General features: G+C 38.2%; 8 protein-coding genes across 9 annotated transcripts; 4 read left to right on the top strand and 4 right to left on the bottom strand.

The window, feature by feature from the left end:
* On the bottom strand, positions 1 to 2870 carry LOC106337157 (pectin acetylesterase 3). Its single transcript, XM_013776212.1, has 11 exons — positions 2540 to 2870; positions 1956 to 2038; positions 1747 to 1876; positions 1594 to 1667; positions 1435 to 1521; positions 1112 to 1236; positions 961 to 1021; positions 833 to 886; positions 672 to 749; positions 501 to 606; positions 1 to 422 (listed from the first exon to the last, which is right to left on the bottom strand). Exons 1-11 carry the CDS (start codon positions 2730 to 2732, stop codon positions 172 to 174), a joined length of 1242 nt encoding a protein of 413 aa, XP_013631666.1. The 5' UTR covers positions 2733 to 2870; the 3' UTR covers positions 1 to 171.
* A 2383-nt stretch (positions 2871 to 5253) lies between these two features.
* Positions 5254 to 8982, top strand: LOC106342446 (protein phosphatase 2C 32). Its single transcript, XM_013781382.1, has 5 exons — positions 5254 to 5856; positions 5981 to 8109; positions 8174 to 8287; positions 8365 to 8629; positions 8704 to 8982. Exons 2-5 carry the CDS (start codon positions 6124 to 6126, stop codon positions 8853 to 8855), a joined length of 2517 nt encoding a protein of 838 aa, XP_013636836.1. The 5' UTR covers positions 5254 to 5856; positions 5981 to 6123; the 3' UTR covers positions 8856 to 8982.
* Positions 8983 to 9598: 616 nt separating this feature from the next.
* LOC106343051 lies at positions 9599 to 13443 on the top strand. Its single transcript, XM_013782170.1, has 13 exons — positions 9599 to 10105; positions 10304 to 10585; positions 10672 to 10851; positions 11094 to 11229; positions 11323 to 11657; positions 11889 to 12018; positions 12143 to 12274; positions 12360 to 12404; positions 12473 to 12552; positions 12620 to 12716; positions 12807 to 12896; positions 12977 to 13108; positions 13174 to 13443. Exons 1-13 carry the CDS (start codon positions 9696 to 9698, stop codon positions 13324 to 13326), a joined length of 2202 nt encoding a protein of 733 aa, XP_013637624.1. The 5' UTR covers positions 9599 to 9695; the 3' UTR covers positions 13327 to 13443.
* LOC106343052 (probable plastid-lipid-associated protein 10, chloroplastic) lies at positions 13337 to 15084 on the bottom strand. Of its 2 annotated transcripts, XM_013782171.1 has the most exons (9): positions 15015 to 15084; positions 14725 to 14903; positions 14528 to 14647; positions 14302 to 14436; positions 14135 to 14230; positions 13983 to 14063; positions 13824 to 13910; positions 13690 to 13751; positions 13337 to 13606 (listed from the first exon to the last, which is right to left on the bottom strand). In XM_013782171.1, the coding sequence occupies exons 2-9, from the start codon at positions 14863 to 14865 to the stop codon at positions 13489 to 13491; spliced, it is 840 nt and encodes a 279-aa protein (XP_013637625.1). In that variant the 5' UTR covers positions 14866 to 14903; positions 15015 to 15084; the 3' UTR covers positions 13337 to 13488. The 2 variants fall into 2 exon arrangements, with proteins under 2 accessions (XP_013637625.1, XP_013637627.1); XM_013782173.1 differs by having other exon boundaries at positions 14725 to 15078.
* Positions 15085 to 15229: 145 nt separating this feature from the next.
* On the bottom strand, positions 15230 to 17539 carry LOC106336881 (transcription factor 25). The gene is made up of 3 exons (XM_013775847.1): positions 17271 to 17539; positions 15696 to 17104; positions 15230 to 15623 (listed from the first exon to the last, which is right to left on the bottom strand). Exons 1-3 carry the CDS (start codon positions 17451 to 17453, stop codon positions 15371 to 15373), a joined length of 1845 nt encoding a protein of 614 aa, XP_013631301.1. The 5' UTR covers positions 17454 to 17539; the 3' UTR covers positions 15230 to 15370.
* A 788-nt stretch (positions 17540 to 18327) lies between these two features.
* Positions 18328 to 19695, top strand: LOC106339509 (uncharacterized protein C594.04c). Its single transcript, XM_013778335.1, has 3 exons — positions 18328 to 18565; positions 18647 to 18910; positions 19015 to 19695. Exons 1-3 carry the CDS (start codon positions 18341 to 18343, stop codon positions 19501 to 19503), a joined length of 978 nt encoding a protein of 325 aa, XP_013633789.1. The 5' UTR covers positions 18328 to 18340; the 3' UTR covers positions 19504 to 19695.
* Positions 19696 to 20035: 340 nt separating this feature from the next.
* On the top strand, positions 20036 to 21913 carry LOC106340732 (probable inactive purple acid phosphatase 14). The gene is made up of 5 exons (XM_013779579.1): positions 20036 to 20336; positions 20553 to 20959; positions 21072 to 21346; positions 21440 to 21615; positions 21706 to 21913. Exons 1-5 carry the CDS (start codon positions 20063 to 20065, stop codon positions 21753 to 21755), a joined length of 1182 nt encoding a protein of 393 aa, XP_013635033.1. The 5' UTR covers positions 20036 to 20062; the 3' UTR covers positions 21756 to 21913.
* Positions 21914 to 23256: 1343 nt separating this feature from the next.
* On the bottom strand, positions 23257 to 24977 carry LOC106337311 (B3 domain-containing transcription factor NGA1). The gene has a single exon (XM_013776404.1). The coding sequence runs from the start codon at positions 24518 to 24520 to the stop codon at positions 23627 to 23629; it is 894 nt and encodes a 297-aa protein (XP_013631858.1). The 5' UTR covers positions 24521 to 24977; the 3' UTR covers positions 23257 to 23626.
* Positions 24978 to 25938: the final 961 nt, after the last annotated feature.

Genomic DNA, 25938 nt, shown 5'->3' on the forward strand with positions numbered 1-25938 from the left:
AACTTTTATTTAAAAGAATGGTATACACCTTCAAGCTTTCAGCTTTCAAATCCAATGCATATACTCAAACACAGATAACAAACACACGACAAGGAGAAGATAAGCATCATAAATTATGTAAAAAAAAAAAAATCAAGAAGCTGTTTGAGTTTGAGGATGTTGTTGTTTAACTCAGAATGTGAGATCGTGACATGTTTTGTCACAAGGGTAAGGACAGTCAATGGCCTTGACTGTTTTCCTGTCAAAGTACCAATCACCAACAGATTCAGCTACCGTCTTGCCATAAAGCTTAGGAGAATCTGGTGCGAACCAAGTGTCCTGTCTTTCAGACTGGCAGTGCGCGAAGCATGAGTTTATGAACAGACCGTTGTGAGTCGAGGCCGAGAAAGTCTTTACAGCATTCACCATTTGACTCCTGAAGTCTACATTTGGAATTTACAAGAATTAACAAACCACAAATCATGATGATACATTAAGAGATGTGAGTCAAAGAAAGTCACCTTGGAAGAAGTGGATTTGAGATGAGTTACAATGGGAGTGATCTGATTTGCATGCTTTCCAAGAGCCGGTTCGGTCAGCAGATGGAGGAGCTAAGCTCTCTTGTACCTGGTGGTGTATACAATTACTTCTGTTTCATGAGAATGGATAAGAAAGGGATTATTATTATTTACCTGCCAAGCGTCGTAAGCTGCATTTAGAAGAAACATGGGAGTCTTAATCTCTGAAACCAAGTTCTGAGGAAAGAAGCACTAAAGAAGAGGCAAAAGGATTAGGATGAAGATGGTCAAGTCATGGTCTGATGATTAGTAATTAAAAGAGTGGAGATATATACCGAAGTTGGATCCAAATGCTTTGTACAAGTAGCGGACAGTTCCTTTTGGAGATTCTATAAAACACAATCAAGATTTATAGTAAGTATGCATCATCAGGAGCAAGAACTTCTCTGATCATGAGATTTACCTGTACTGTAACAACACCTTGGAACATGTTCCTGAGCGAGTGGCCTCCTGAGACATCCACTCTACATTTCCAAATCAAAGAACGTTATTATGTGTTCAAAGACTTTACGAAGAGTTAAAAAAAAAACTAAAACCAAGTTGAAGATACTTACGCATCCATAAACATTCCAGCATCACTTAAACATTTCACTTTGGTAGTACCGGGTAAGAGTTCCTTAAACTGATCACAGTGCAGGATGGAAGCTAACCCTCCAGCTGAACATCCAGAAAGCAGAGCCTGCGCGATAGTTATTTACTTATAAGTGAGTCAAAACCAATGTTCTAAAAATCGCTAGGCGGTGGGGTTTTATAGAGGATTATTGTTTAGGCGGGCGCTTAGACCAATTTTTTTAAAAATCGATTTGAAAAAATCATTTCGTTTATAACCGATTTGCTGAAACATTAACATGAGAGGGTAAAACAAAAGATACAATACCTGATCTGCTTTCTGCATGCCTTTGGAGAGAAGTTCTTCCATAGCTACTTGCCAGATTCTTTGTCCTCTATAGTAAAGTTGGGAACTCTACAAAAAAAAGACATTGTATAAGCCAAGAGAAAGGGAAGTGAAATAGCATGATCCTGTTTGAATACTAACCTGGTCCTCACTATCGCCTGTGAAAGAGGCGCCATCACAGTAACGCAATTTGACTCTGTTCCAGTTGAAGAAGTCTGCATCCAAAAAATGATTATTCAGTCACTGCAAGCAAAATGATAAAAGCTCATGATGGTTCAGTTCTAAACAACAAACCAGGGTTCTCATTAGCTTTGTTGCTTAAGATTCCAGTGAAGGCCAAAACTTTCTCCATGTGGTTTGATGAGCCACGGCGTGTGGTTTTCCTGAAGATACAGCTCCTCCGTGTGTTGCACCATCCTCCTCCCTAAGTCATAACCAATTCAACCAAATCAAATCTTCTAAAGTCAAAACTATAATTGTGAGCGAATAAGCAAAGACTGTACCTCGAGTTGGATGAGCCAGCGGTTAGCACCTGATCCAAAACCACGGTGGAGATGGTAACCAGGCAGTGTTCCATCCAGACAAACTGCAACAAGTTTAGTGTTCTGATGAAAATAATTCAAGTAAAGTTTTCATCAACAAGAACAGAGCAAAGTTTCAAGCTTTGACTATCAAAAACAGAGCACATTCAAAGTTTCAAGCTGACTATCAAAAACTGAGCAAAGTTTCAACCTCTAACAGGCCCGGCCCTGAAAAGCTCTACAAAAACAAAAGCTGGAAGCCCAAAAATAAAAAGTTGGCCGCCTGGTGGTGTCGAATCCGTAGAAAATTTTCTACCTAGCTTGACCATCTAACCTACTGAGATATTTTATAAATAGGCTGAACTTTCTGTTAATTATCAAGGGCCGGAATCGGATGCTTTTAATGCTTATGCCCAGGGCCTCTACTGACCTCTGACTATCAAAAACAGAGCAAAGTTTCAACCTTTGACTATCAAAAACAGAGCACATTCAAAGTTTCAAGCTTTGACTACTTTCAACTTAAGCATTCTAGAAACAGCTAGAGAGAGAGGTTAGTGAGTGAGTACCAGCTCCTTTGGAGGCAGCTCCTTGAATCAAGGTGAGAGGCACCATGAGAAGCTGTGAAGAATTAGCTGTCGCCATCAATTTACTTTCCAGCGACCAGATCGCATCGTCAGTACTGCTAGATCCGCTCTGAACCACACACACGACAGAACACAGCCAAAGACAGCATATCACCGCCGCAAAACGCAAATTCATCTCCGCCGGCGTCGTAAGAGCTGAGCTGAGCAGAGGCCGGAGCTATTATTGAGTTGAGCTTAATAAGATCGGTTCAGATGGAAGGAATCTTTTAAAATGCATGTATGATAGCGAGTGTGATATTTTTTATTTATATAAATTCACTAACACTTGCATTGCTTTTTGTTTTGGTAATAATTTGATTTACGTCAGACTAAATCTTTGAATCACAATGTCTGTTCTCCCAAAATAGATAGGATTCTATATATATAAAGATACTTTCAGTCAAAAAAATAGATGCTTACCTTTTTTAAAAACAAATCTTATCTTTTATGACTTTTTTTAAGAGGGATTTAGAGCATATCCATAAATACTTAAAATGGATATTTTAAACAATAAATAAAAAGAAGACAATGAAAGAAGAATATCTCACATCATAATTACTTTTGGTATTCTTGAGAAATTATCAGAAACACATTAATATTTTTAATTTAATTAAATAATTAAATATATGAACTTAATTAATATTGATTAGTTTAGGATGCCTAGGTGAGAAACTTACCAACCATAGTCGTTTACAGTTTTATAAAACAAACATGACAAGAGCGTGTCTGTAGTTGAATGTTCCTCCTAAATCCTGCCAAAGTCAATAAAAAAACATCATTAATTTAAATTGTTTCTCCATTTTGTCGGTATAGCCTATACCGTATAGGCGCCGTTTAAGACTCATCTGACACCGCATGCGCATCCCAGATCCCACATGACCCGTAATGAGGCCCCTTACTAACTACTGGGCCTATACACCGATCATATAGTCCAGTTCCTTCTTACCTATGGAGGAGACTCATATTATCCATTTAGAAATTCCACTTAGTTTTCGAATTTTATATTTCACGTAGTGATGTTTTATCATTTTAAAATAAATTATATCCTTTAAATATGTTCTCCAATTTTTCATTTTATTTCACTGGAAATGTATAAAATTTGGATGATATTTATATGTAGTACAACCTATGCAAACTGTATCAATTCACTTATGTATAATGATCATAGCCCAGTTCCTTATTACCTCTGAAGAATATAATCCATTTAGAAATTCATATACTAAAGACTATTTTTATAAGGTATGGGAATGGCCTAAAACCCTGTCCAAACGACTACGAGAAGGTAAACATATGAGACATGAGAAGCAGTCTCATAAATCTAATCTTGAGGTAGATGAGTTTTTTTTTAGACTGAAGATATCATACACAATTACTTAGTGTTCAAACTTCATACAGGTTTAACCATTACTTGTTTCTGAGAAGAGTAACAGCATTGCTCGCGCTTCCATTGAACGTGTTGCATGTTCTCATATTATAGCACTATTCTTTTCAATTTTGTTTCATTTTGGGTTGCAAATTCTTCAATATGATTATGATTTTGACATATTGTCAGCAAAAGCTCTCAAGTAACAGCTTCTGATGCCAATGAGCAAGATAGTTTCTCTGTTACTACTTCAAACAGATACACTAAGCCATATAAATATAAATAAAATTATAATTTCAAATAGAAAGGTGGAGCTACATTTTTAAGGAGATGCAGATGCCCACTAGCTCCAATTACTTTTGTTTTTATTCTGTGATATTGAAAAGATATATAAATACAAATAGTTAATTTAGTGGATGGGTTTGATAATGGCTCCGGTTTCGGATCTGTGGATCACTGATGCAGATAAATAAATAAAAACAAAAAACAAACAATGTGAAACCAAAAGCATAATTTTCTTGGGCGTTGAAAGAGCTTGTCAGTAGTCAGAAAACTCAAAGGGGCAAAAGGAGAGAGTGGATTTGGTTTAAGTCAACAACTTGTTTTCGATTAAAATGTGACTGCTTGTGGAGTTGGCCTCTCTTGCATGTTAGGCATCGTCACAATCTTCCAAATTCCTTTATTTTCTATAAATTAAATATAAAAATACAGTTTATAAAATGAATAAGATTAACAAACAAAATATATATCTGAATAAGACATTGATGAAGCAATTTACCTACTAAATACATTGAGCCAGTTGGGATTTAAAATAAAATTGCTAGCCAGAATATGATAATATATATAAAAACAAGACTCACATGTTAACGAGCAAACTTCAACGTTCAAACTATATATTATAATTAACACCGGTCAAATCTTCTGAAATGAGGAGCAAGATTCAATGCAACCAATTATAAAAAAGAAAACTTAAGAACATTACAAAAAGAACGAAATAATTTTCTTTAAAAATAAGAATAAAAATCGCTGTGAATAAAAAAGGGACCCCACAGAGAAACTTCAACCCATGCAAAGGGTCCGTCCATGGACGAGAGAACAATAATGACGTGAATCACCTGTAATTGTATACCTCCAATCATTTGCAAACCCCATAAATATAAATCCTAAAAGCTCTCATTTCATTTTTGTAAAAACTCGAATAATAGAAAAGAAAAATAAAAACCCTTAAAAGACGGTCTTCACTTTTTGCATATTTCAACGCAATTGCTAGAAATTTTTACTCTTTTTTCCTATTTGTTTATCTTTTTTTTTCTCATTGTTATTTTTTTTTTCTTACCCTCCCAAACCATTTGAAAACCCCGAGAAATAGAGAAACACACCTCTCTTTTTTCTCCTCTGCTTCACCGATGAGCTAAATAGAAATTAACAAAGCTGAAATCATCATTTTTTAGCAGTTTCAAAATCAGTTTCAAAAATCAAAACCAAACCCATTTCAGTTTCAAGCTCCTTCTTCCTCCTCTTCAGCTCCTTGGATTCTCGTTTTTTTTGTCGATTCTGAATCTCGGTTTCTCCGTGCATCTCAAAGGAAGGGGGAAAAACTTTAAAACTACGGTTCTGGGTTTTAGCTTTTTCCCCTGAAAAGGTTGGATCTTTAACAGCTGGTCGTATCTGCATGGTTCAATCTCAATCTGGGTCTTCCTTGCTTCTTCCTTTTTAGTTTTTTTTTTTTAATTTATCATTTAAAAAATGGGTACTTTTTGTCAGATTCTCATACAAATCTAAAGCTCTTGTTTTTAGTCCTTCCGATGTGTTCTATACACTCTCCCCTCTTTGCCTCTCTTTAGATCTGTTTCCAGATTCTGCTTGATCCATCTCCCTACTCAAAGCTACTAAAAAGGTCAGATCACTGTAAAGTTTCTCTCTTTTAAACTCTTTAAGCTTCAATTTCAAGAGCTCTGAATCAAAGGTTTTGGCTTTCAAAAACCCCAATTTGATACTAGTTTGCGTTTTCAAATGTGCAGAGATTGAGCCTCAGATGATGCAAACGGCGTCGTATCTTTGCAGGGTTGTGTTTGTTATGTGTTGTGGAGGTGGAAATTGCTGAAACTCTTTTTGTCAATGGGATTGTGCCTTGAAGGTGTTCGTCGTATTGCCTGAGTGAATAATGGGAAACGGAACTTCCCGCGTTGTCGGCTGTTTCGTGCCGTCCAACGAAAAAAACGGCGTCGATTCGGAGTTTCTTGAGCCTCTAGACGAAGGTTTAGGGCATTCCTTTTGCTACGTTAGGCCGAGCATCTTCGAGTCTCCGGATATCACTCCCTCTAACTCGGAGAGGTTCACCATTGACTCAAGCACGCTTGACTCCGAGACGCTCAGTGGATCTTTCCGAAACGAAGTCGTTCTTGATGATCCTTCTTTCTTGAATAGGCACAACAGTAAAGGCTTGGGGGAGACGACATTTAAGGCGATCTCAGGTGCTTCGGTTAGTGCCAATGTGTCTACAGCTAGGACTGGGAATCAAACGGCATTGTGTTCAAGTGACGTGTTGGAGCCTGCTGCTACATTTGAGAGCACGTCTTCTTTTGCTTCGATTCCTTTGCAGCCGCTCCCTCGTGGTGGTTCTGGACCGTTGAACGGGTTCATGTCAGGGCCTTTAGAAAGAGGTTTTGCGTCTGGTCCGTTGGATAGAAACAACGGTTTCATGTCAGGGCCTATAGAGAAAGGAGTAATGTCTGGTCCTCTCGATGTATCTGATAAATCTAATTTCTCGGCGCCGCTTTCTTTCAGACGCAGAAAGCCTCGGTTTCAGCGGTTTATGAGGAGTGTAAGTGGACCAATGAGAAGTACATTAGCAAGAACATTCTCCAGACGGTCTGGAGGTGGTTTAAGCTGGATGCAACGGTTCTTCTTGCATCCAGAGAGTAGAGTGTCCTGGCCTGGGGGGAAAGAAGGTAAACTACATGGTGAAGACCACCCGGAGAGTTGTCTAGAGAGCAACCGTCATTTGCAGTGGGCTCATGGGAGAGCTGGAGAAGACAGGGTTCATGTTGTGCTTTCGGAGGAGCAAGGATGGCTTTTCATAGGGATATATGATGGGTTTAGCGGACCGGATGCTCCGGACTTCGTGATGAGTCATCTGTACAAAGCTATAGACAAGGAACTGGAAGGTCTTCTCTGGGTTTACGACGAGCCATCTGAAGATAATCCATTGCAGCCAGACCAGGAACCTCATTCTACACAGGAAACTATCAGTGAACAGCATGCAAAGTCAGTACTAGAAGTAAGTGAAGAGGTTACTGATGCCGACACTCAGATTGCTGATGGTCCACCTGGAAATTTAGCAGGTCCTGGCAAGAAAAGTACAAGACTTTACGAGCTACTTCAATTGGAACGTTGGGATGGAGAAGAACATTCTCATGGAGAAAGTGTAGCTGTAAATGATATGACCAATCCATCTACTTCAGGTGGAAATGATCAGTGTACCAACGAGAACACCGTTCTTGATGAGATTCCAAACTCAGGGCAACTCCATGGCACTAAAAAATCACAGATAAGCTCAAAGATAAGAAGAATGTACCAAAAACAAAAGTCTTTACGGAAAAAGCTGTTTCCATGGAGTTATGATTGGCACAGGGAAGAAGAAGGGACGACTTGCCTTGAAGAGAAGATCGTAGAGTCATCAGGACCGATTAGGAGACGCTGGTCAGGAACCGTAGACCATGATGACGTGCTAAGAGCAATGGCTAGAGCACTAGAAAGCACTGAGGAGGCTTACATGGAAATGGTGGAGAAGTCTCTTGACATAAACCCGGAGCTTGCGCTAATGGGTTCATGTGTTCTCGTAATGCTAATGAAGGATCAAGATGTTTACGTGATGAATGTTGGTGATAGTAGAGCTATCTTGGCTCAAGAGAGGCTCCATGATCGTCATTCTAATCCAGGGTTTGGAGTTGAGGAAGGTATGGGGCATAAGAGTAGGTCGAGAGAGTCGCTAGTGCGTATGGAACTAGATAGAATATCAGAAGAGTCTCCAATACACAATCTAACCACTCAGATTAGTGTCTCGAACAAAAACAGAGATGTGACTTCTTACCGGTTAAAGATGAGAGCTGTTCAACTCTCAAGTGACCATAGCACAAGTGTGGAAGAGGTAAACTAAGTTTATGATTTGCCAAATTCAATCATAGCTCTCTGATTTGTGTATGTGTTTTCAGGAAGTTTCGAGAATTAGATCCGAACATCCAGAAGATGAGCAGTCCATACTCAAAGACAGAGTCAAAGGCCAGCTCAAAGTCACTAGAGCTTTCGGTGCTGGATTTCTCAAAAACGTAAGAGAGACAAATCCTCCTCAAAACTTTCATAACCAAAGTACTTTCCGTCTCTGAATAATTAATGTTGTTTGCAGCCGAGTTTCAACGAAGCTTTGCTTGAGATGTTCAGAGTAGACTACATTGGAACAGATCCGTACATCAGCTGCGAACCGTGTACTGTCCATCACAGGCTGACTTCAAGCGATCGGTTCTTGGTTTTATGCTCAGATGGACTGTATGAATACTTCAGCAACGAAGAGATAGTTGCTCACGTGACTTGGTTCATTGAAAACGTTCCTGATGGTGATCCTGCTCAATACCTCATTGCAGAGCTTCTCTCTCGTGCAGCCACCAAGAACGGTAACAGTTTTGAACATCAAATGGATTTAGTAGAGTTTTTTTAGTTAACAGCCGGTTTGTGGTGTATGTTGTAGGGATGGAGTTTCATGATCTGTTGGATATACCTCAAGGAGATAGAAGGAAGTACCATGATGATGTCTCTGTGATGGTTGTGTCACTTGAAGGAAGGATTTGGCGATCGTCTGGACAATATTATCCTGAGAGAAAACCAAAATTCAATAGATGAATTTAACAACCAGTTGAACAAAAAAAAAGAAGTTAAGGTGTAATTGGGTTATTGTTTTCAAACAATCTTTCAATTTCGAAAAAGTAAAAGAAGGAAAGGTCTAAGTCTATTTATATTGCTTCCATAACCTCATCTTTGTTTTCAATAGAAGGTTAGATAAAATTGGTTAAATGTAGATGATAATTCGAGAGAAATTGATAGGCGGTAACTAATTGTTTTATAAAGAAGTATCGACTAAGCGGATTATTTGGGGTTTAGGTGTTGACGGATATTGATATACATTTACATATATGTTAAATATATTTATTTTTTTTGCTCAGTTATAAATTTGTTTTGATGAACTATAAAAACTAGTATAGAAAAAATATTTACACAAATTTATGGATTTGTACTAATATTATTAGTTAATTAAATAAATTTAGATCAGTTTTTTAACTCTTTATACTAACGGATTAAACTGATATGAATTGTATAAATCGGATATTTTAAAAATTATACAAATCTCTTTCTACTGCTTCTGCATCCATGATCTTGTTCTCAACACAACAACTAAACATCCATCATAAAGGTTTGAGGAGGTTTCTTATATATTATCATTGGAGTATCTGAGAGAAAAAGAGGGTTTCTATCCACATCACTTTTGGAGTCTCTGAGCGAGAAAGAGGTTTTGTCACTCAACTTCGTCTCTTGGTCGGTTATAGGAGTCAGGCGCGTATGAGTCGTTGTGAGCCGTTAATTCACGATATTTCGTCTTTATTCGTATTGACTGTTTTGGGCGGAGGAAATCAAAAACTGCCTTCTTCTCCCTTTATTCAATGGTTGCTCACCATACGATTCACTATGTTGTCTCTTCGAAGCCTCACTAGCTTCGTCGCTCTCCCATCGCGAATCAAGCCCTCTCCGTATTCCCGTCGTCCCTCAGTTCGCTGCCGTCTCACCGAGGCTGCTGCAGCTTTTGAAGTAGTCTCCGGAGAGTCAGACCGTGAGATTGCCAGTAGCTTGACTGAGCTCCAAAACAGCGGTGGCTGGAAGGTGGAACCAGAGCAGCTTCCTCCTCCCACGGCGGAAGGAGAAGCTGAAAAGGAAGAAGAAGAAGAAGAAGAAGAAGAAGAAGAAGAGAGGATTTCGAGTGTCCATGTTCCTCGTGAGAAGTACATCAACGTCTCCAAGTCTGATCTCGTTAACGCCGCTGTAACGACGTTACTCGATTCACAAGACGGAGACGCTGACATCTTTCTCCTCCTTGCCACGTAAGCTGACTTTTATAAAAATCGTTAAGCTATGCATCATCTTAGGCCCGCTTCGAATGTTTTCATTCGCACGCGCAGCAGTTAACAACAGTAACAAAAATCTTTGCATTTTATAACTGTTGGAACCGCAGTTGTACCGCTTGTCCTCGTTCGGAGCCTTAGTTAGTTAGTAATTTGAATCTCTCTCGCTCGCTTTAGGTGCTTGGACTCTATCCTTCACGCGGAGCACAAGAAGGTCTTAGAGCAGATGAGAGCCGATTTCGTCGCCACTCAGTCTCTCGAGAAGGTAAACATTGGTGACGATGAGAGCTCTACTACTTCAGGTAGAGAGACTGACTCAGATGATGAAACAAATAAAACTGAACCTGGGAGTGTTGTTAATGGATACGAGGGTTTATCATTCCCTCTGGCTGATGGTTTTGATATTTGGAACTTTTTGATTTCCACTGGTAAACAAGCAAAGAGACGTTCTGCTGAAAGGTAGTATTACAACCTATCCTGAGAGGTTTTGAGGATTAACATGCCATGAAAATCAAAATAGATTGGTGATATTTTTTCGAATGCAGTGTTACTGCTGCGACTCGGTTCCAGCGTTCCTTTATTCAGCTTCTCGACAGTGCCGGTTTTGAAGAGCTTTCTGCTAGGGATTTGGCTTTGACGTCGGCTCTCAACACGGATTACCTTCTTACTTTGCCTGTTTACGTTGATTGGAACAAGGCATCAGAGTCCAATGCTATTGTTTTCAGGTTTAATTTAATATCTCTTTTGATGCGTTTGTACATTTTGCTATCTAGCTTTGAATACTGCAAACCACTTCTATTACCCTCTTGGGTCTGTGTAAGAACATTTAGTAACTTCCTAGTGTCTGCGGTAGGTTTTGTGGTCCAAATTTATTTATTAATTGTAGAGCGTATTTCAGGGTTCATGTTCAGTTTGCAAACGTTGGCGTCTTGTCGGATAATCTGCTTATGAATTAATCTTTTTATAGGCGTGGATATGCAACTGAGAAGCAGAAGGGTTTGTTACTTGTGGAGAAGCTAGACTATATCCAGTCTGTAGTTCTACGAGGAATCTTCTCTACTATTTCAAAACCCCTGAGAAAAGTTGGAAAATTGATAAACAAGGTCTGACCCCTCTTAAGTGAGGCAAATAACTATGTTATTTAGTTGATAAACTTCAATAACGTTTTTTTTTTTTCTCAAAAATTTCATGAACAGGCATTAAGTGAGGCTTCCCAAACTCAAGAAATTCAAGATTTGTCAGAGAGAGTGAAAATTTGGCTCAAGGAGTTGTCTCTTTTCAAGGAATCATATCTAGACCTAGCCCAAACCTCTGATAAGTTCTTGGAAGGTGATTCCCTCTCAGATTCAGTCCTCCCCATGCGTCTAGCAGCAAAAAGAGCAGTCAGTCGCTATGAAGGGCTTCTCACACCTGTTGGTCCTCGTGAAAGGCTCTTCAGAAAGTTGCTCACATGGATTGGTTTCATTTCTCCTGGTTATGAAACACCATTTCAGCTAGCTAATGATAGTAATGCATCTGAACCTTATCTGAGGTGTGTGTCTTATTATTCCCACTCATCTTTCTCACTAAATAATGTGTTTGGTCTTTGGTTGATTGCTCAAATGAACCTGAATATGTTTACTTAGTATAAACAAGTGCGAAAGTTCCTTCCATGTGTATGTATCACTTCTTTTATCACGTTGAATTTTGAAATTAAACACAAAATCCCTTAAGCCATGTTTTATAAACCATCAACCTGATTAGAATTACTGTCTTGACTCAGGCCAATATCCTTGTCAAGGATGACACTAGGTGATATATGGAAACCTGCTTCAAAGAAAGCCTGTGGAAATGATATGTGGAAAAGGATAAAAACTTCGATTTCCATTCTATTATCACCCTCAACGCTGCAGGTATTCTTTTTCTATGCAAATAATTTAGTCTCAAGTGCACTGTCATCATATGAATGAATCAGTGAGCCGTTGATCACAGTTTTTAAGATGACTCTTGCTTGTTTTTGACTCTTTTGGTGAATAGGAGCCTGCATTTGAGGAACTAATTTTGCTTTACACGACGGATGCGGGTGAAAAAGGTGACAAGAATGAAGATGAAACCCGATCATCATTACAACTGGAGATATTTGAAAGAATTCCAATTCCAGATTTGCCTGTAAGAATATTACATCTACATCATGTGTGTCTTCTCATGAGCTTTTTACTGTAGTTTTCACCAACAATTTTTCTGTTTTATCCAGGTAATTTTCCCTCACAGGAAGCTTTACTTCCGCATCATTGATACAGTAAGTGTGGTCAGTTTTACTATATCTTATCTATGTTGACTAACTAATTACTTTAAATCTTTTGTTAGGTACGTCTGGATATCGCCAGTATTTTGGGACTTACGGCATACTTTGTGAACTACAAGTTTGAGAACATCTCATCATCCCCGTATGTCTCCTTATACACTCTTCTCTGTTTGCGAATTGTTTCTGACTTGACATTATTTGCAATATAGGTCAGCATTCTTTCTTGATGTGATCGCCGTCACTGCTCTGGTAATCTACGCAACACGTGTGGTTTTGGGTTACAAGCAGACATGGGACAGATATCAAGTGAGTTGTTTAGTAAAAAACCCAAACTCATATTCCATTTACTACAATTGGTTAAAACTGTTCTGATTTTGAAAAATCTCCCTTCCTCAGTTGCTAGTAAACAAGACGCTTTATGAGAAAACATTAGCCAGTGGCTTTGGCTCTGTTCACTTCCTTTTGGATGCCTCGGAGCAGCAACAGGCAACACCTCCTTATTCCTCAATATACCTCTATATTAAAAATCTTTTACTAATGTTTTTTTTAACTCGCTATCTGCGCAGTACAAGGAGTCAATATTGACATATGCAATTATCCTTCAAGCCGGAAAGAATCAGGTTCTACATAATGCCATGTCTTACCAAGGAGTTCAAGATAGATGCGAGAGATTCTTGTTTGACAATTTCAAAATAAAGGTGAGCTCTAATAGCAACATTACTAGACCTTGTAGCTGATGACTGACTAACTAAACTACATACAGGTTGAGATGCGAGTAGAAAAAGCTATAAGCACGTTGGTGAGACTTGGTCTAGTAACAGAGACATTAATCGATGGCAAGACCAATCTACAAGCTGTTCCTTGTCCTCAGGCTTATGTCTCTCTTAAAGAAATTTGGAACGGTCTTCTTGGTTGATCCAGTAACATTTTTTTGCTTTTGTTGTAACAATATCTCAACAGTAAAAACCCGAATAGGTTGTTTATACATAAACATAATCTACTAACATAATAAAGTTCATCTTCTCTCTTGTGATATACAGTTTGAAAGCAGAGTTTTACAGATTTTTTTTCTAAATTCTCAGAGCTCGAGGGGTTGAGATTTTGTAAAGACAAAGACTCCTCCACCTCCAACAGATCGACCCAAGAGCATGTTGTTATCGAGATAAGAGAGGTAATACAATCCTCCCACAGATCTCCTGCAATAGAGAAACATCTTTTTACCATCCATAGCTCATATCTTGAATAAAGTTATGTAAACAAACAAAGTTATCTTATCTACCTCCCTGGGCTGGTTGCTGTTACTGGAATCTGAGCATTGAAAGTACGTATAAACTGCAAAATCTGAAGAAGAAGAAAACGGTAAGAGTGTTATTAGCTTTGGTCTTTCTAGGCAGAGAGGTGTTTTGTCTTAACCTGAAGGTTTAAGAACGAGCGTGGGAGAATTGCAGGTGCGAGAAGAGCTTGAACTTGCTCATTGATATTAATCTTTCTAACACTTATCTGCAAAAAGTTAAATTCAGATTACTACTTCTGGTGATAGACTAATACTGAAAGCTATGAAAGCAGACTAACCTCTTCAAACTGAAGATAGATGTTTCGACTAGAGACCTTATCGAACTTGGCAGTAACAACAAGTGTTGCACCTTCTTGCTCCTGCCATGGATTTTGTTTCATTTTTATAGCAAATGTGAAGAACTAAAAGGGGTAGAGAAGAAGCAAGAAACCTCTAACAAGCTTGGAACACTCCACTGAACAACATTCCGAATGATCCCACCGTCTGATCGATCTCTGCACTCAAACTTCTGGAAGATCTGACCAACCTGATCAAAAACCAAACAAACGATCAAAAACAGAAACTCAGAACAATGTCTCTTTGATCAATCAACACCACCTGAAAGAAGGGGAATCTTGAGGCAGCTTCGAACAGAACAACAACATCAGGTGCAGATGTATACTGTAGTCTCCATGTTCCATCTAACTTCACCAAATCAATGGCTTCACCACCTTTAAACCCTTCTACAGTCACCTGAAAAGTTTCTACCAAATCCAAACTCATTAAAAACAAATCCAAACTCCATATCATACATCAACCATCATATCTCACACAGTGACTGTACCAGAGCCTCCTCGATGACAGAGCGTTGATCAGAAGTGGCAGTGAGTCCTCGTTGAGTTTCTTGGACAGCTCTCAGTAGATCATGTTTCTTGTATTCTAAGTCAAGTTCACTGTCCACGACCTGAGTTATTACTACCGAAACATTACTTAAACCATTTGTTTCAGACGAGCAAAAGAAAATGTGCAGAGAGACCAAACCTTAGCTGCTGTCGTGTTTACTCGACAAGAAAATCTCTTTCTATGATCGGTATTGATGTTTAGGCCAAAAGGTTTGATCCTACAAACGCGAGGCGTTGAAAACGCTGGGCAAGAGAACGTCGCAGACGCAATTCGGTCCATTAGAGGCAGCGAACGATCACCACACAGAACCGGATAAGCTTTGACGAAGATAAAAAAAAAAAAAAAAAATTGCTTCTCCACAATTCAATTTTACTTACAAGTAGTAATGTCTTTATGGAAAAAATAAATAAAGAAAATTCAGGCGATACCTTCAAAGCTCGAAAGCTAATTCGACAATGGTGAGAGAAAAAAAGAAGCAAACTGTGTTTTGATTTTGTCAGTCGACTAATGTACTCATTTGCACGAAGTCGTGGCCTTATATTGACCTCACACTAAACCGGCTTGAGCTAAACTGAACCGGATAGCTCAAAAGTTTTGAACATTTAATCAATGGAACTGAAAAAATCAATGACTAGATATCCATAAGTATCAAATCTCATGAGAGTAGTAAGAACATGATGATGCTTAAAGGACTAACAAACCATCAGAATGGCAATGTACAACAAAAGCAAGGACACATGTGTGTATCTCTTCTCATCATTCAGCAAAAACATTTTGTAAAAACTTAGCCATTGTTGTCTGGTTGGTGATCACCATCATCATCTCCCTCTCCAAGGTTAACCCAAGGAAGCATCGACTCTAAAAACACAGCCAACGGATTCCTATTCGCCACATCACGTACCGGTGGTGCTTGCTGTTGCTGGTGATGACCACCACCGCCTCCTCCCATTCTAGGATCAGCCACAAAGTTCTGCAAGTTGTCTGGAGGAAGAGTCGGCACCGTATCAGAGAAATCATGTATTGATAAATGAGAGTACCTGAAAAAAATGATCATCAGTTCTAAAAATCCCAAAAAGGAAACTAAAAAGAAGAAGTTGAGACACACTTACTCGTTATGCTTAGCAGGGAAAGCTTCTTCCTTCACACTCAAGAAATCCTCTGCGTCGCTCTCCTTCTCATCCAACTGCTTAATAACCAACTCAGCAGCGCTCTTGAGCAGCTTCTGAACATCAGGAAGCCTCCATATAAGGTAGTTCCTCTCCACGTAGATGTTAATAAGATGATCCAGCGACGGGTTCTTCGACTGATCAGACCTGAAGTAATAATGCTTGAGCATCTTCCCCCACGCCTGATCCTTCAAAGGCACCTTATCCACAAGCTTCTTGAGCACAGTCGGGTGAAGCTTCAACGCTTGCATCATCAGATCTAAGGAGCTCGACTTCGAACTATCTAAAGAAGCCTCCTCAGTCTTCTCGAGGTAGACTCTAGCTATAGCTAGGGAATAAGAGAAGTTCGGGAAGAGCCACAAGGAGTTCTCGGATTGATACTCCTCCGAGAACTCCTCCAGCCACGCGTACTCCTCAGCTCTCAGAGCGAAATAGTCAACACAAAACAACGCGCCAACGGGGTTATCCGTGTCCAGGGACAGCAGCAGCTTGCAAACCTCTAAAGCTGATCTATGACATCCGCGCCTGTCCATGTTCCTCATGTGCGCGAAAAGGGCCGTGAAGAAGGGCTTGTTCGCGTCGTGAGAGTACTTCAACCGGGAGGTACCGTTGAAAGGAGTGAACATTGGATGCCACGCGCGCTCCAGACCGTACAAGCATTTTCCTATTGCATCTGCGGACATCTGATGGTCTCCGGCGAACTTGAAGTAGTCTGCCATGGTTATAAGCGAGTCGATATGGTAAGGGTTGTTGATGAGGACGCTGGCTACGCCGTTCAGGTCGTGGAGGTTCTGCGCGGCTTGGAAGGCTCTCTGAGCTTGCTCGTAGGAGGATGAGTGGGTGTATCTGAAGTAGTTGTAACCGTCTTTGGTCTCGAGAAACTCCATGGAGAAAGAACGATCCCAACGAGCCCAATTCTCCATTGGTGTAATCAGAACGGTTTTTGTGATGTGATGGACTCCTCCACGTCTTCCTCCACGTACCTGCCTAGAGGGCCCGCCACCAGCACCGGCTTGGGTGCTGCTCTCGAGTGATCTAACGACCTTTGAGCCGTACATTCTCCTTAACTCGTTTTCGAGGTTCAGGTACTTGGGGTCTATCTCCAACACTGGTCTTGAAGAAGAAGAAGAAGAAGGCTTTGTTTCTTGAACCTCTTCTTGGATAGAGTTGGTTCCGAGAGAGAGCGCTTCTAAGGTTTCATCAAAAGTGGTTTCAGACTTCACCACCACGTTGGAGCGACTCTCTTTGGGTTTCTTCTTGTTCTTCTTTTTCTTCGACTTGTTCTTTGAAGGAAGCTGAACGGTGTCAGCTTCTTCATCCTTCTTCTTCTCCTCGTCATCTATCTCTGCCTCCTGTAATCAAACCAACACAAAAAGATCATATTTTTAATTATTATGGATTAGCTTCAGACATAAAAGACCAAACCTTTACGATCTCAAACATCAATTTCAATCATGTAATAACAAATTCAACATCACGATTCGAAATACGAGAAATCGACCAAAGAATCTAATATACCTTTTCGGATTCAGGATCTTCATCGCCATCGTTCAAGAGATCAAAAGGATTAATCGAAGAACGGTTTCTCGAGCCACCGAGCTGCTCTTCATCTTCGTCTTCTTCTTCTTCTTCATCGTGATGATTCTGGAGTTTCGATTCTTCGTGTTCCTTGAGAACCTTCTTCAACAACCTCCCAGACATGGCTGCTCCTGCTTCTTCGTAGGCTCAAAATCCGAGAACGTCGATTTAAGACGGCGGAGAGAACCGACGATATGCTTCGCTTCTCTCCAGACTCAATTGACCTTTAGAAGGTATCTTTCCGGTTTATTACTTAAATCGATATGGTTTAGTCAATTATACCGAATCAAATTCATTAACCGGTCAAGTAGAGAGAACGACGTCGTTTCTTCCCCATATTAGCTTCCTTTTGTTCCACGATTAGCTGCATTAATCAAACTCGTCAATGGTGCAAAGCAAGGTGTAAAGATGTAGGGTTTAACTAAATTATGCTACTAAAGTTCAAATTTGGACCGCAGAGAAAGTGGTTAGTTTTATAATTATTGAGAATCTGATTGATTAGTTTAGAATCCTATGCTTTCTGCTAAGCTAATAATTAGTGTCACCACGAAGCACCGCTAATTATCTCCTACTTTTACTTGATATAAAGTAATCTAAATCACAAATTCACTTTGATTATGACTCTCTCTACTCTCCCCCACGCTCAGAATTTTTATCATTATTTGTCTTCATCTCTGCTTGACAACTTGCACTTATTAACTTTTGGATATTATATTTGATCAAAGTAACCATTACTTTCATTTTGCATATAGTTAATAGTCAAAATTTTCATCATTACGATAAAAATCATAATCCAATCGATTTGAATAATTTTGTAATCACTCTTTAGTTTATACGAGTTTACAAATATTCCGCCAAAAGTAGAAATAAACAGAAGACACTAATCATAGCAGTGATCAAAGTGGGCCCATACACGCCACACAGAACCCAGCCCAAAAGCCCAACAATTTATATAAACTAACACTCTCCTCTCCTGATCATCGTCAACAACGTCCTCCAACATCGACAAAATGAATCGGAACTTAAGAAACGCCATCATCGCATTCCTTGCTCCACTCCCTTCCATCGTCTTCTACCTCTCCTTCCTCCGTAGCTACTCTTCAACCCTCGATCCCGAGCTCTCCTACATTCATTCATGGTGTTCGAATCACCCGCTTCTTCTCGCAAACCTCCTCTTCTTCTTCAACGTCAATTTCCTCTTCTGGGTCATCGGTTTACTCCAATCCAGCCACTGGGTACGCGTCAATTTTCCCTAAAACACAACCCATTTCTCAAAGTTTTGAAATTTAATCTTTCTAAAAATGTCTTTTTTGCAGATGATCGATGTGTATTGGACTGTGATACCTGTAATGCTGGTTCACTACTTCGCGTCGCATCCGTTGGGAGAGTACAACAAGTGGAGATCCATGGTTGTCGTGATCCTGACATGGGTTTGGAGTGTTCGGTTGACTCATAACTACTTCCGGCGGGAAAATTGGGAGTGGGGCGCTAGAGAAGACTGGAGGTTCAACGACTTGCGGAAACAGTACGGGAAACACTGGTGGTGGCTCTCTTTCTTCTCCGTCTACGTTTCTCAGCAGGTAAGATCCACCAACTGTTCGATGAATTGCCTCAACGAGCTTTAGAGAAGAGTAGATTCTCATTTGGTTCTTTTGTTGTCTCTTTTTTTGTGAAATTTGCTCAGATCTTCCTTATTGGGATATGTCTACCTTTATACATCATCCACTCCGTTGATGCCCCTTTGAATATTTGGGACTTTGTTTCCTCGGCCATCTGTTTGACTGGCATTGTCATGGCCTACTTCGCCGACACGCAGCTCCACGAGTTTGTAACCCAAAACCAGAAGCTGAAGGAGCAGGGGAAGCCCAAAATCCCCAATCTCGACACGGGTTTGTGGTATTACTCGAGGCATCCTAATTACTTGGGTGAACAGTTGTGGTGGTGGGGACTGGTCGTGTTTGCTTGGAACCTTGGTCAAGGATGGACTTTGATAGGTGCGTTGGTCAATACTCTGTGTTTGGTCTATGTAACAATCCTTGTTGAGCGTCGGATGGTGAAACAAGAATACAGAGCTGAAGCTTATAGAGCGTATCAGAAGACAACTTCTGTGTGGATTCCATGGTTCAAGTCTAAGGTTGCTGCTGCTGCTGCCAGTAAAGATAAGAGCACTTGAATATTATTGGCATGATTAGTTTGTTTCAGTGTCGTCTCTACCAATCCTTCAACTGTGTATTATTGGCATTGTTTTTTTTTTATCTTTGTTGTGTCTTTGTGTTGCTTCGTTTTGTCTATGAAAATTTGTATTAAAATGGGTTTGGAGAGGGGTCTAAATAGTGTTATTTATATATGGAGTTTATTTAATTTATTTAGCTTCAGTATTTTTTCTTTAATAAAATAAGTAAATAATATTTACGATTCTGCTTGTAACCGCTAATATGATATTCTAGTTGTTTTTTCGTTATATATTTTCAGCAAAACTAAAATTGAAAAGCATATGCCAATAATGATATTCCAGTTGCTGTTTCGTTGTATATTTCCAGCAAAATTAAAATTAAAAAGCATATGCCAAATCAGTTGGATATTGATAAACATATACATTAGAATATACCTCAGGAATATTTTATCAAATCTTCATAGAAAATCAATCCAATGCCCTATAAAAACAGAGTCGAATGTGATTCACTTCTCACTTTGATCAAGTTACATATTCACCAAACAAAAACAAACACACAATGTGGAAAATACTAGCCTTATTCTATGTGTCTTTGATCTGCCTAGGTCTCTCGGTTTCACCGGTAGACGCCTACGGTAGAAGGCAACTTCGGTTTAATTCCAATGGCCGGTTTAAAATTCTGCAAGTGTCAGATATGCACTACGGTTTTGGCAAAGAGACGCAATGCTCAAACGTAACACCCGAAGAATTGCCTTACTGCTCTGATCTCAACACCACCTCCTTCATACAACGGACTATCGCTTCCGAGAAACCCGATCTCATCGTCTTCTCCGGTACTACACACACAAATGAACTTTGTTTTTTCAATATCATAATTCTAGTGTGTTTTCGTATCTTCAATGTACTTTTATAACATAATTCTAGTTCTATCAGTGTTATTTTAATTTATCCATGCACTGTTGAAATTTTTTTTCTTATGATTAATGAGTATATATGGTATATACATATTGTATTATTTAATATATCATTTGTTGTCTCTCTTAACGCAGGAGACAACGTAAATGGAATGTGCGAGTCAGGTGACGCGGCAAAAACAATGAACATGGCATTTGCTCCGGCGATCGAAGCGAAGATCCCATGGGTGGCCATTCTTGGGAATCATGACCAAGAATCAGACATGACAAGAGAAACAATGATGAAGCACATCGTGAAAATGCCTTACACGTTGTCTGAAGTAAACCCTTTCGGTTCTGGTATATTCCCCATTGACGGTTTTGGGAACTACAATCTACAAATCGAGGGTCCTTTTGGGTCGCCTCTCTTCTTTAAATCCCTTCTCAATGTTTATATGCTTGATGGTGGAGATTACGTCAAACTCGATGGGTTTGCTTTTAATTATGATTGGGTTAAGTCCTCTCAAGTGAATTGGTATGAACACGCCTCTAAATGGCAAGAGGTATGTCACAAAATATTGTTTATTTGAGAAAAAATGTTATTGTCTAATACATAAAAATTATAATTATTTTGTTTTTTTTTGTTTACTAAATTATTTATTTTGTTTTTAATAGATGGAATACAAGAGGTGGCCTTTTCCACAAAATAGTACGGCACCGGGGTTGGTTTACGTCCACATTCCAGTACCCGAATTCAAACAATTCAGCGAACCGAGGCAGATGACTGGAGTGAGACAAGAGCAGACATGTTCTGCACCTATCAACTCTGGTTTATTCACCAAACTTGTCGAAAGAGGTGAGGTCAAAGGTGTTTTCAGCGGTCACGACCACGTTAACGACTTCTGTGCCACACTTAATGGAGTCAACCTTTGTTACGCTGGTGGTTCCGGGTACCAACAAATATCATGACTTAATTTGACTCAAAAGCTTTCTAACCATTCTTGTAAACCCTATTTTTTATTAATTTATGTGACACACGTTAGGTATCATGGGTACGGAAAGACTGGATGGGCAAGGAGAGTCAGAGTAGTTGAAGCTCAGCTTGAGAAGACTAAGTATGGACGTTGGGGAGCCGTCGATAAAATTACAACGTGGAAACGACTCGATGATAAGAATCATTCTTTGATTGATACTCAACTTCTTTGGTCCAAGAACACAAGTACGTAATATCATTTTATTAAACTAGTCGACTTTAGACTACTAAGAATTTGTTCTCTGATCTTAATTTTGATGTTTTGTTTTATTGCAGCTCTTGACGCAAATTATAGGTTTAAATGCAATAAGATAAAACAGCACTGATCATTGATTAAGCGGAGGAGTTCTTTTAGATTTATAGGTTGCTCTGGTTTTATTATTTTATTTTTGTTCATTATAATGATTTGATTTAAAATAAGATTGAAGACATTCAGCTTGTAATTTTTTTCATTTCTGCTACATTTTGCGTTCTATATTCTTAATAGATCATTTGATTTTTATCTATAAACAAGAGTCAGTGTGGTCCCTGAGGTCAAAATCAGGCTAGAATTTCAATTCACTTTAGCTCGTTTAAACGCCTAGACATTTGAATGTTTCCATCAAAGACGGCATGTTGTTTTCTGAGTTGTTCGAGCAGGCCTAATCTCCTTCAACTAGGGTTTTATTTTTCACATCGTCTCAATATAACTTTTTATCTCGTTTCGAATATTCTTCATTCACATCCACTGATCCATTAATCAAGATTTGATGTTATCTTCACCAATCTCTAACGATTTATATAATCGACCACATCATATCAAATTTAGATAAACACAGACACTAAATTTTTATTTACAACTCGCTAAAAATGAAAATTAACATTGATGTATTTATTTAGAATATTTGTTGCATATATTTTTAATTTTAATCAATGATTTTTAATATACTATATGTGTTGGCAATCTTTTTTACCAAAAAAAAGATTGGCAATCTCTTATAGATTTAATTAATTTAAAGTTGATAATCATTAGAATTCGAATTACTAAAACATGTGTTTGATGATGACATTGATAGCACGACTTAGACGTACATATATAATGACATGCATCTTTGAAACTTCACCAAGTAATTTCCAAACCTTTAAGGTAAATTTATAGTTAGCTACACTATATAAACCCTAAATTTAACGTTGACATAAATAGTAGCTAATGTATATATGTGTTTATAACAAAACGATATGTCATAATTAATTAACCAGGGTATAAAACTAGCTGTTTATGGTATACAGATGTGATAAATCTTACTATATGATCATATATGATATAGACGTCATCACATACTGTATATGAGTATAAATATAACATACATTTACATTAATTCTGTTTCTGCAATGATATCTAGATGTATATTGCAGCTTCCAGACCGAGAGACGAAAAGAAAGACCCAAAATAAATTACATACCTGACAGCAATTTTATAATTTTCATAGCCTTTAGCGTTTGTGGTATATTAATTACTACATCAGAAAAGATATGTGAAAACAGATCATACTTTTTCAATCGCCCCAAGGTGAAAAAGAAAGAAGCAAAACTCTTCTCTTTTCTCGTTTTGCTAATTCAGACATCACACAATTATATATAGAAGTACGTTTTTTATTGTTGCTTTGACACTGCCCACCTCCTGCAAATCTACCTCCCTAACTAATATCCAGCAATAGGTTCAGAGAAAAGCAGCAGCGGCCATATTTACTAACCAAACATAGAAATCCCTAACCAAATTAATTGCATGGACAATAATTAGTGATGCATATATATATACCTGCAAAAATAGCCCATCAAACTCTGAAACTTTCTGACTCAGAGACATACAAGAGAGATATGGAGTTACACTGATCCCAATCCTAGTTCATGTCTCTTCTTACACATCTCACTTACTAGGTATTTGTATCCAATTTTTCTACTCTCTATACAGCATCGCAATATTACATTGTATAGCAAATTAGCAATTTATGAATGATATCATGAATGTAGATGCATCTATGTACACAAATCAAATATTCTGAAGAACAACTTAATATTCTAGTCCATATAACTTACCTATGGACAAACATATCATTTCTCGATAAAAATGTATAATGAAATCAATACATTATATATGCTGTCATATATATTTATAGAATTTATGTTTAATTTTAAATACCAACTAATCTCATCATCATTACTGATCCAAATCAAAAGGCAATGAGGACTTTCCTTTCTTAGAGAAGTGATCATCTTCACTGCTGCTTCCAAGTCTCAGCTGAAACAAAGAGGACGACGGAGAAGCGTCGCCACGTGGCAAGCTCCCACCGGAAGATGAAGATTCTTCCTCCATATCAACTCCAAAAAGCCTCAGCCTCTTCCCGGCCGTTCCAACAACCGCCTGGCTAACTTGAGCTCCTCCGTGCATCATCACCGGCACAGATTCAATCACCAAAGGATCAGCCACCACCGCCCTTTGATCTACCAAGTACCCGTATCCAAATTCTCTAGGAATCTGAGGATAATTATAACCACTGTGATGATGATGACGTGGCTGCTGATAGTTGTAAAGATTGTAACTAGTTGCTGTCGGAAAGCTGTAAAACCTAGGAAACATAGATCCGGCAGCAAAGTGAGCAATCGATGTCGGATGGTCAGGAACTTTAAGTCTTCTCCTCCAATCGATAAACAAGCGGCTGTCTCTTCCTGAATCTCCGACACATCTCTGGAAAGAGACAATATCTCCGGCGTCTAGCTTTTTGTCTTTAACGAAACGGCTCCAACCTTTAGTCATGACATAGCTTTGGCTACTGTTCCAGTAAGAGTAGCGGAACCTCCATGACTTTCCTGTGAGATCTTCGAAGTTTAGAAGCAAACCTTTCTCGTTTGTGGATGAATCTAAAGGGAAGTATCTCTCTGCGTATTGCTTTGGGATCACGAGCCGGTTTAGTTTACCAACGTCGCTTGGAGTCACCACTTTGTCGAACATGTGCTCTCTCTCTACTTCTTCCATAGGCTTCTTGGCCTCTTCTTGTTCTTCTTCTTCCTCCTCTTCTCCTTCTCTTGTAAGAGACAAGTTTGTCATCATCATTTTTTGATTAATGGTATGGTCAAGATTTGGTTTCTGACTTGGATTTGATGATTTCAACAAAAAGCGGATGGGGGTGACTTTGGAATTGAGAAATGAGCTGAGAAGCAACAAACCCTAATTTTTGAAGGAGTGGGGGAGAATTGGAGGAGAAAAAAAGGTTAAACTAGTGATGTGATTGACCTAATTATACATAAATATAAAGTTGGGTTTTGCCTAACTGATCATCACCACGATCTCTCTTTCTCTTATCTATGTCTCACTGTTTTTTTTTTGGTATGACCATGTCTCACTGTTTTTATGCAATAGCTATATAGCTCTTAGAAATTCAGAGGAAAGAAAAAAAAAAAAGTATTGTTAAGATTTTTAGAAGAAGAATGAGAGAAATGGAGAGAAATTTTGAATGTTATGGTGTTACATGATGTGAGTGATGGAGATATGGGAAAGAGAGAACCAATTTAGAGGGACCCCTTGAATAATCTAGTTTAGTTCATGTGACCTTATTGTTTCTTCTTTCTTTTCTCCTTGCATAAACTATTCTTTTAATCAGTTTCTCATACACAACTTTTTTAAATTTGCCAAATCTAAAAGAAATCATATGTGTCTAACGTACATTTTGTATATGGTTGTGGTATGAGGAGAAAAAGGAGATGGTAACGTCGAGGGCTTAATTAGGAAGAAAATTCTGTTTTTTTCTTCTGAATAATTATAATTTTTTTAAAAAATAACAATCAAATGATAACAATAAAAAAAATATCCATTATATATTAATTGAGGAACATTTGAAAAGATGTAACCTCAATTTTGTATTAATTAAAAGAGGCCCCAATGCATAGGTGGCACTCAATTAGGTAGTCAATTACATTCAATTGAAAAATAAGTAGGTCCACATTCGATTTTTATATGTTGTTAGATACATAAGTTGGTCAAACTATATGATATAATGATATGATATGATATTTTCTTTCCTTAAATAAAACCTACGGAATTACCATAAATGACTAATATATATATGACAATTAATGAGTTTAATAATAAAGATTTGATAACAATGTATATCTCCTCCATCATTTTTTGTTTAATTTTATATTATTAAAATAAATTAAACAATCAAATTAGCTATAAAAATAAAATTTAGATTTTTTCGTATATGTTATATTTTGAATTTTTAAAAACGACAATAAATGACTAAAACTATTAAAATCATTATGTTAAAAATTAATGATCAATTGGTTTAACATTTTTATTATAAGAAGATACACATGATTTTAAAAACATATGAGTAAAAAATATCATTTAATAATAAAATAAATATATATATATATATATATATGTTAATAAATAACTAGGAACTGAGGTATTTATAATAGTTATTACTTGAATTTTAATCAATTATAACTGTCATATATATATATATATAT

Source organism: Brassica oleracea, chromosome C4 (assembly GCF_000695525.1).
Source record: "Brassica oleracea var. oleracea cultivar TO1000 chromosome C4, BOL, whole genome shotgun sequence".
In the NCBI taxonomy this organism is placed as follows: Eukaryota; Viridiplantae; Streptophyta; class Magnoliopsida; order Brassicales; family Brassicaceae; genus Brassica; species Brassica oleracea.

Excerpts from the sequence above, each read along its gene's own strand:
- LOC106337157 (XM_013776212.1), bottom strand. The coding sequence starts at position 2,732 with ATGAATTTGCGTTTTGCGGCGGTGATATGCTGTCTTTGGCTGTGTTCT. Across the intron at positions 1,522-1,593 it reads CAGGCGATAGTGAGGACCAG|AGTTCCCAACTTTACTATAG; the intron begins GTTAGTATTCAA and ends TTTTTTTTGTAG. Across the intron at positions 423-500 it reads TCAAATCCACTTCTTCCAAG|ACTTCAGGAGTCAAATGGTG; the intron begins GTGACTTTCTTT and ends TTCCAAATGTAG.
- LOC106342446 (XM_013781382.1), top strand. The coding sequence starts at position 6,124 with ATGGGAAACGGAACTTCCCGCGTTGTCGGCTGTTTCGTGCCGTCCAAC. Across the intron at positions 8,110-8,173 it reads ATAGCACAAGTGTGGAAGAG|GAAGTTTCGAGAATTAGATC; the intron begins GTAAACTAAGTT and ends ATGTGTTTTCAG. Across the intron at positions 8,288-8,364 it reads GTGCTGGATTTCTCAAAAAC|CCGAGTTTCAACGAAGCTTT; the intron begins GTAAGAGAGACA and ends TGTTGTTTGCAG.
- LOC106343051 (XM_013782170.1), top strand. The coding sequence starts at position 9,696 with ATGTTGTCTCTTCGAAGCCTCACTAGCTTCGTCGCTCTCCCATCGCGA. Across the intron at positions 10,106-10,303 it reads ATCTTTCTCCTCCTTGCCAC|GTGCTTGGACTCTATCCTTC; the intron begins GTAAGCTGACTT and ends CGCTCGCTTTAG. Across the intron at positions 12,019-12,142 it reads TATCACCCTCAACGCTGCAG|GAGCCTGCATTTGAGGAACT; the intron begins GTATTCTTTTTC and ends TTTGGTGAATAG.
- LOC106343052 (XM_013782171.1), bottom strand. The coding sequence starts at position 14,865 with ATGGACCGAATTGCGTCTGCGACGTTCTCTTGCCCAGCGTTTTCAACG. Across the intron at positions 13,752-13,823 it reads GCTCGTTCTTAAACCTTCAG|ATTTTGCAGTTTATACGTAC; the intron begins GTTAAGACAAAA and ends CTTCTTCTTCAG. Across the intron at positions 13,607-13,689 it reads ACAGCAACCAGCCCAGGGAG|GAGATCTGTGGGAGGATTGT; the intron begins GTAGATAAGATA and ends TCTCTATTGCAG.
- LOC106336881 (XM_013775847.1), bottom strand. The coding sequence starts at position 17,453 with ATGTCTGGGAGGTTGTTGAAGAAGGTTCTCAAGGAACACGAAGAATCG. Across the intron at positions 17,105-17,270 it reads AAGATCCTGAATCCGAAAAG|GAGGCAGAGATAGATGACGA; the intron begins GTATATTAGATT and ends GTTTGATTACAG. Across the intron at positions 15,624-15,695 it reads TTCCCTGCTAAGCATAACGA|GTACTCTCATTTATCAATAC; the intron begins GTAAGTGTGTCT and ends CATTTTTTTCAG.
- LOC106339509 (XM_013778335.1), top strand. The coding sequence starts at position 18,341 with ATGAATCGGAACTTAAGAAACGCCATCATCGCATTCCTTGCTCCACTC. Across the intron at positions 18,566-18,646 it reads TACTCCAATCCAGCCACTGG|ATGATCGATGTGTATTGGAC; the intron begins GTACGCGTCAAT and ends TCTTTTTTGCAG. Across the intron at positions 18,911-19,014 it reads CCGTCTACGTTTCTCAGCAG|ATCTTCCTTATTGGGATATG; the intron begins GTAAGATCCACC and ends AAATTTGCTCAG.
- LOC106340732 (XM_013779579.1), top strand. The coding sequence starts at position 20,063 with ATGTGGAAAATACTAGCCTTATTCTATGTGTCTTTGATCTGCCTAGGT. Across the intron at positions 20,960-21,071 it reads ACGCCTCTAAATGGCAAGAG|ATGGAATACAAGAGGTGGCC; the intron begins GTATGTCACAAA and ends TGTTTTTAATAG. Across the intron at positions 21,616-21,705 it reads TCTTTGGTCCAAGAACACAA|CTCTTGACGCAAATTATAGG; the intron begins GTACGTAATATC and ends GTTTTATTGCAG.
- LOC106337311 (XM_013776404.1), bottom strand. The coding sequence starts at position 24,520 with ATGATGATGACAAACTTGTCTCTTACAAGAGAAGGAGAAGAGGAGGAA.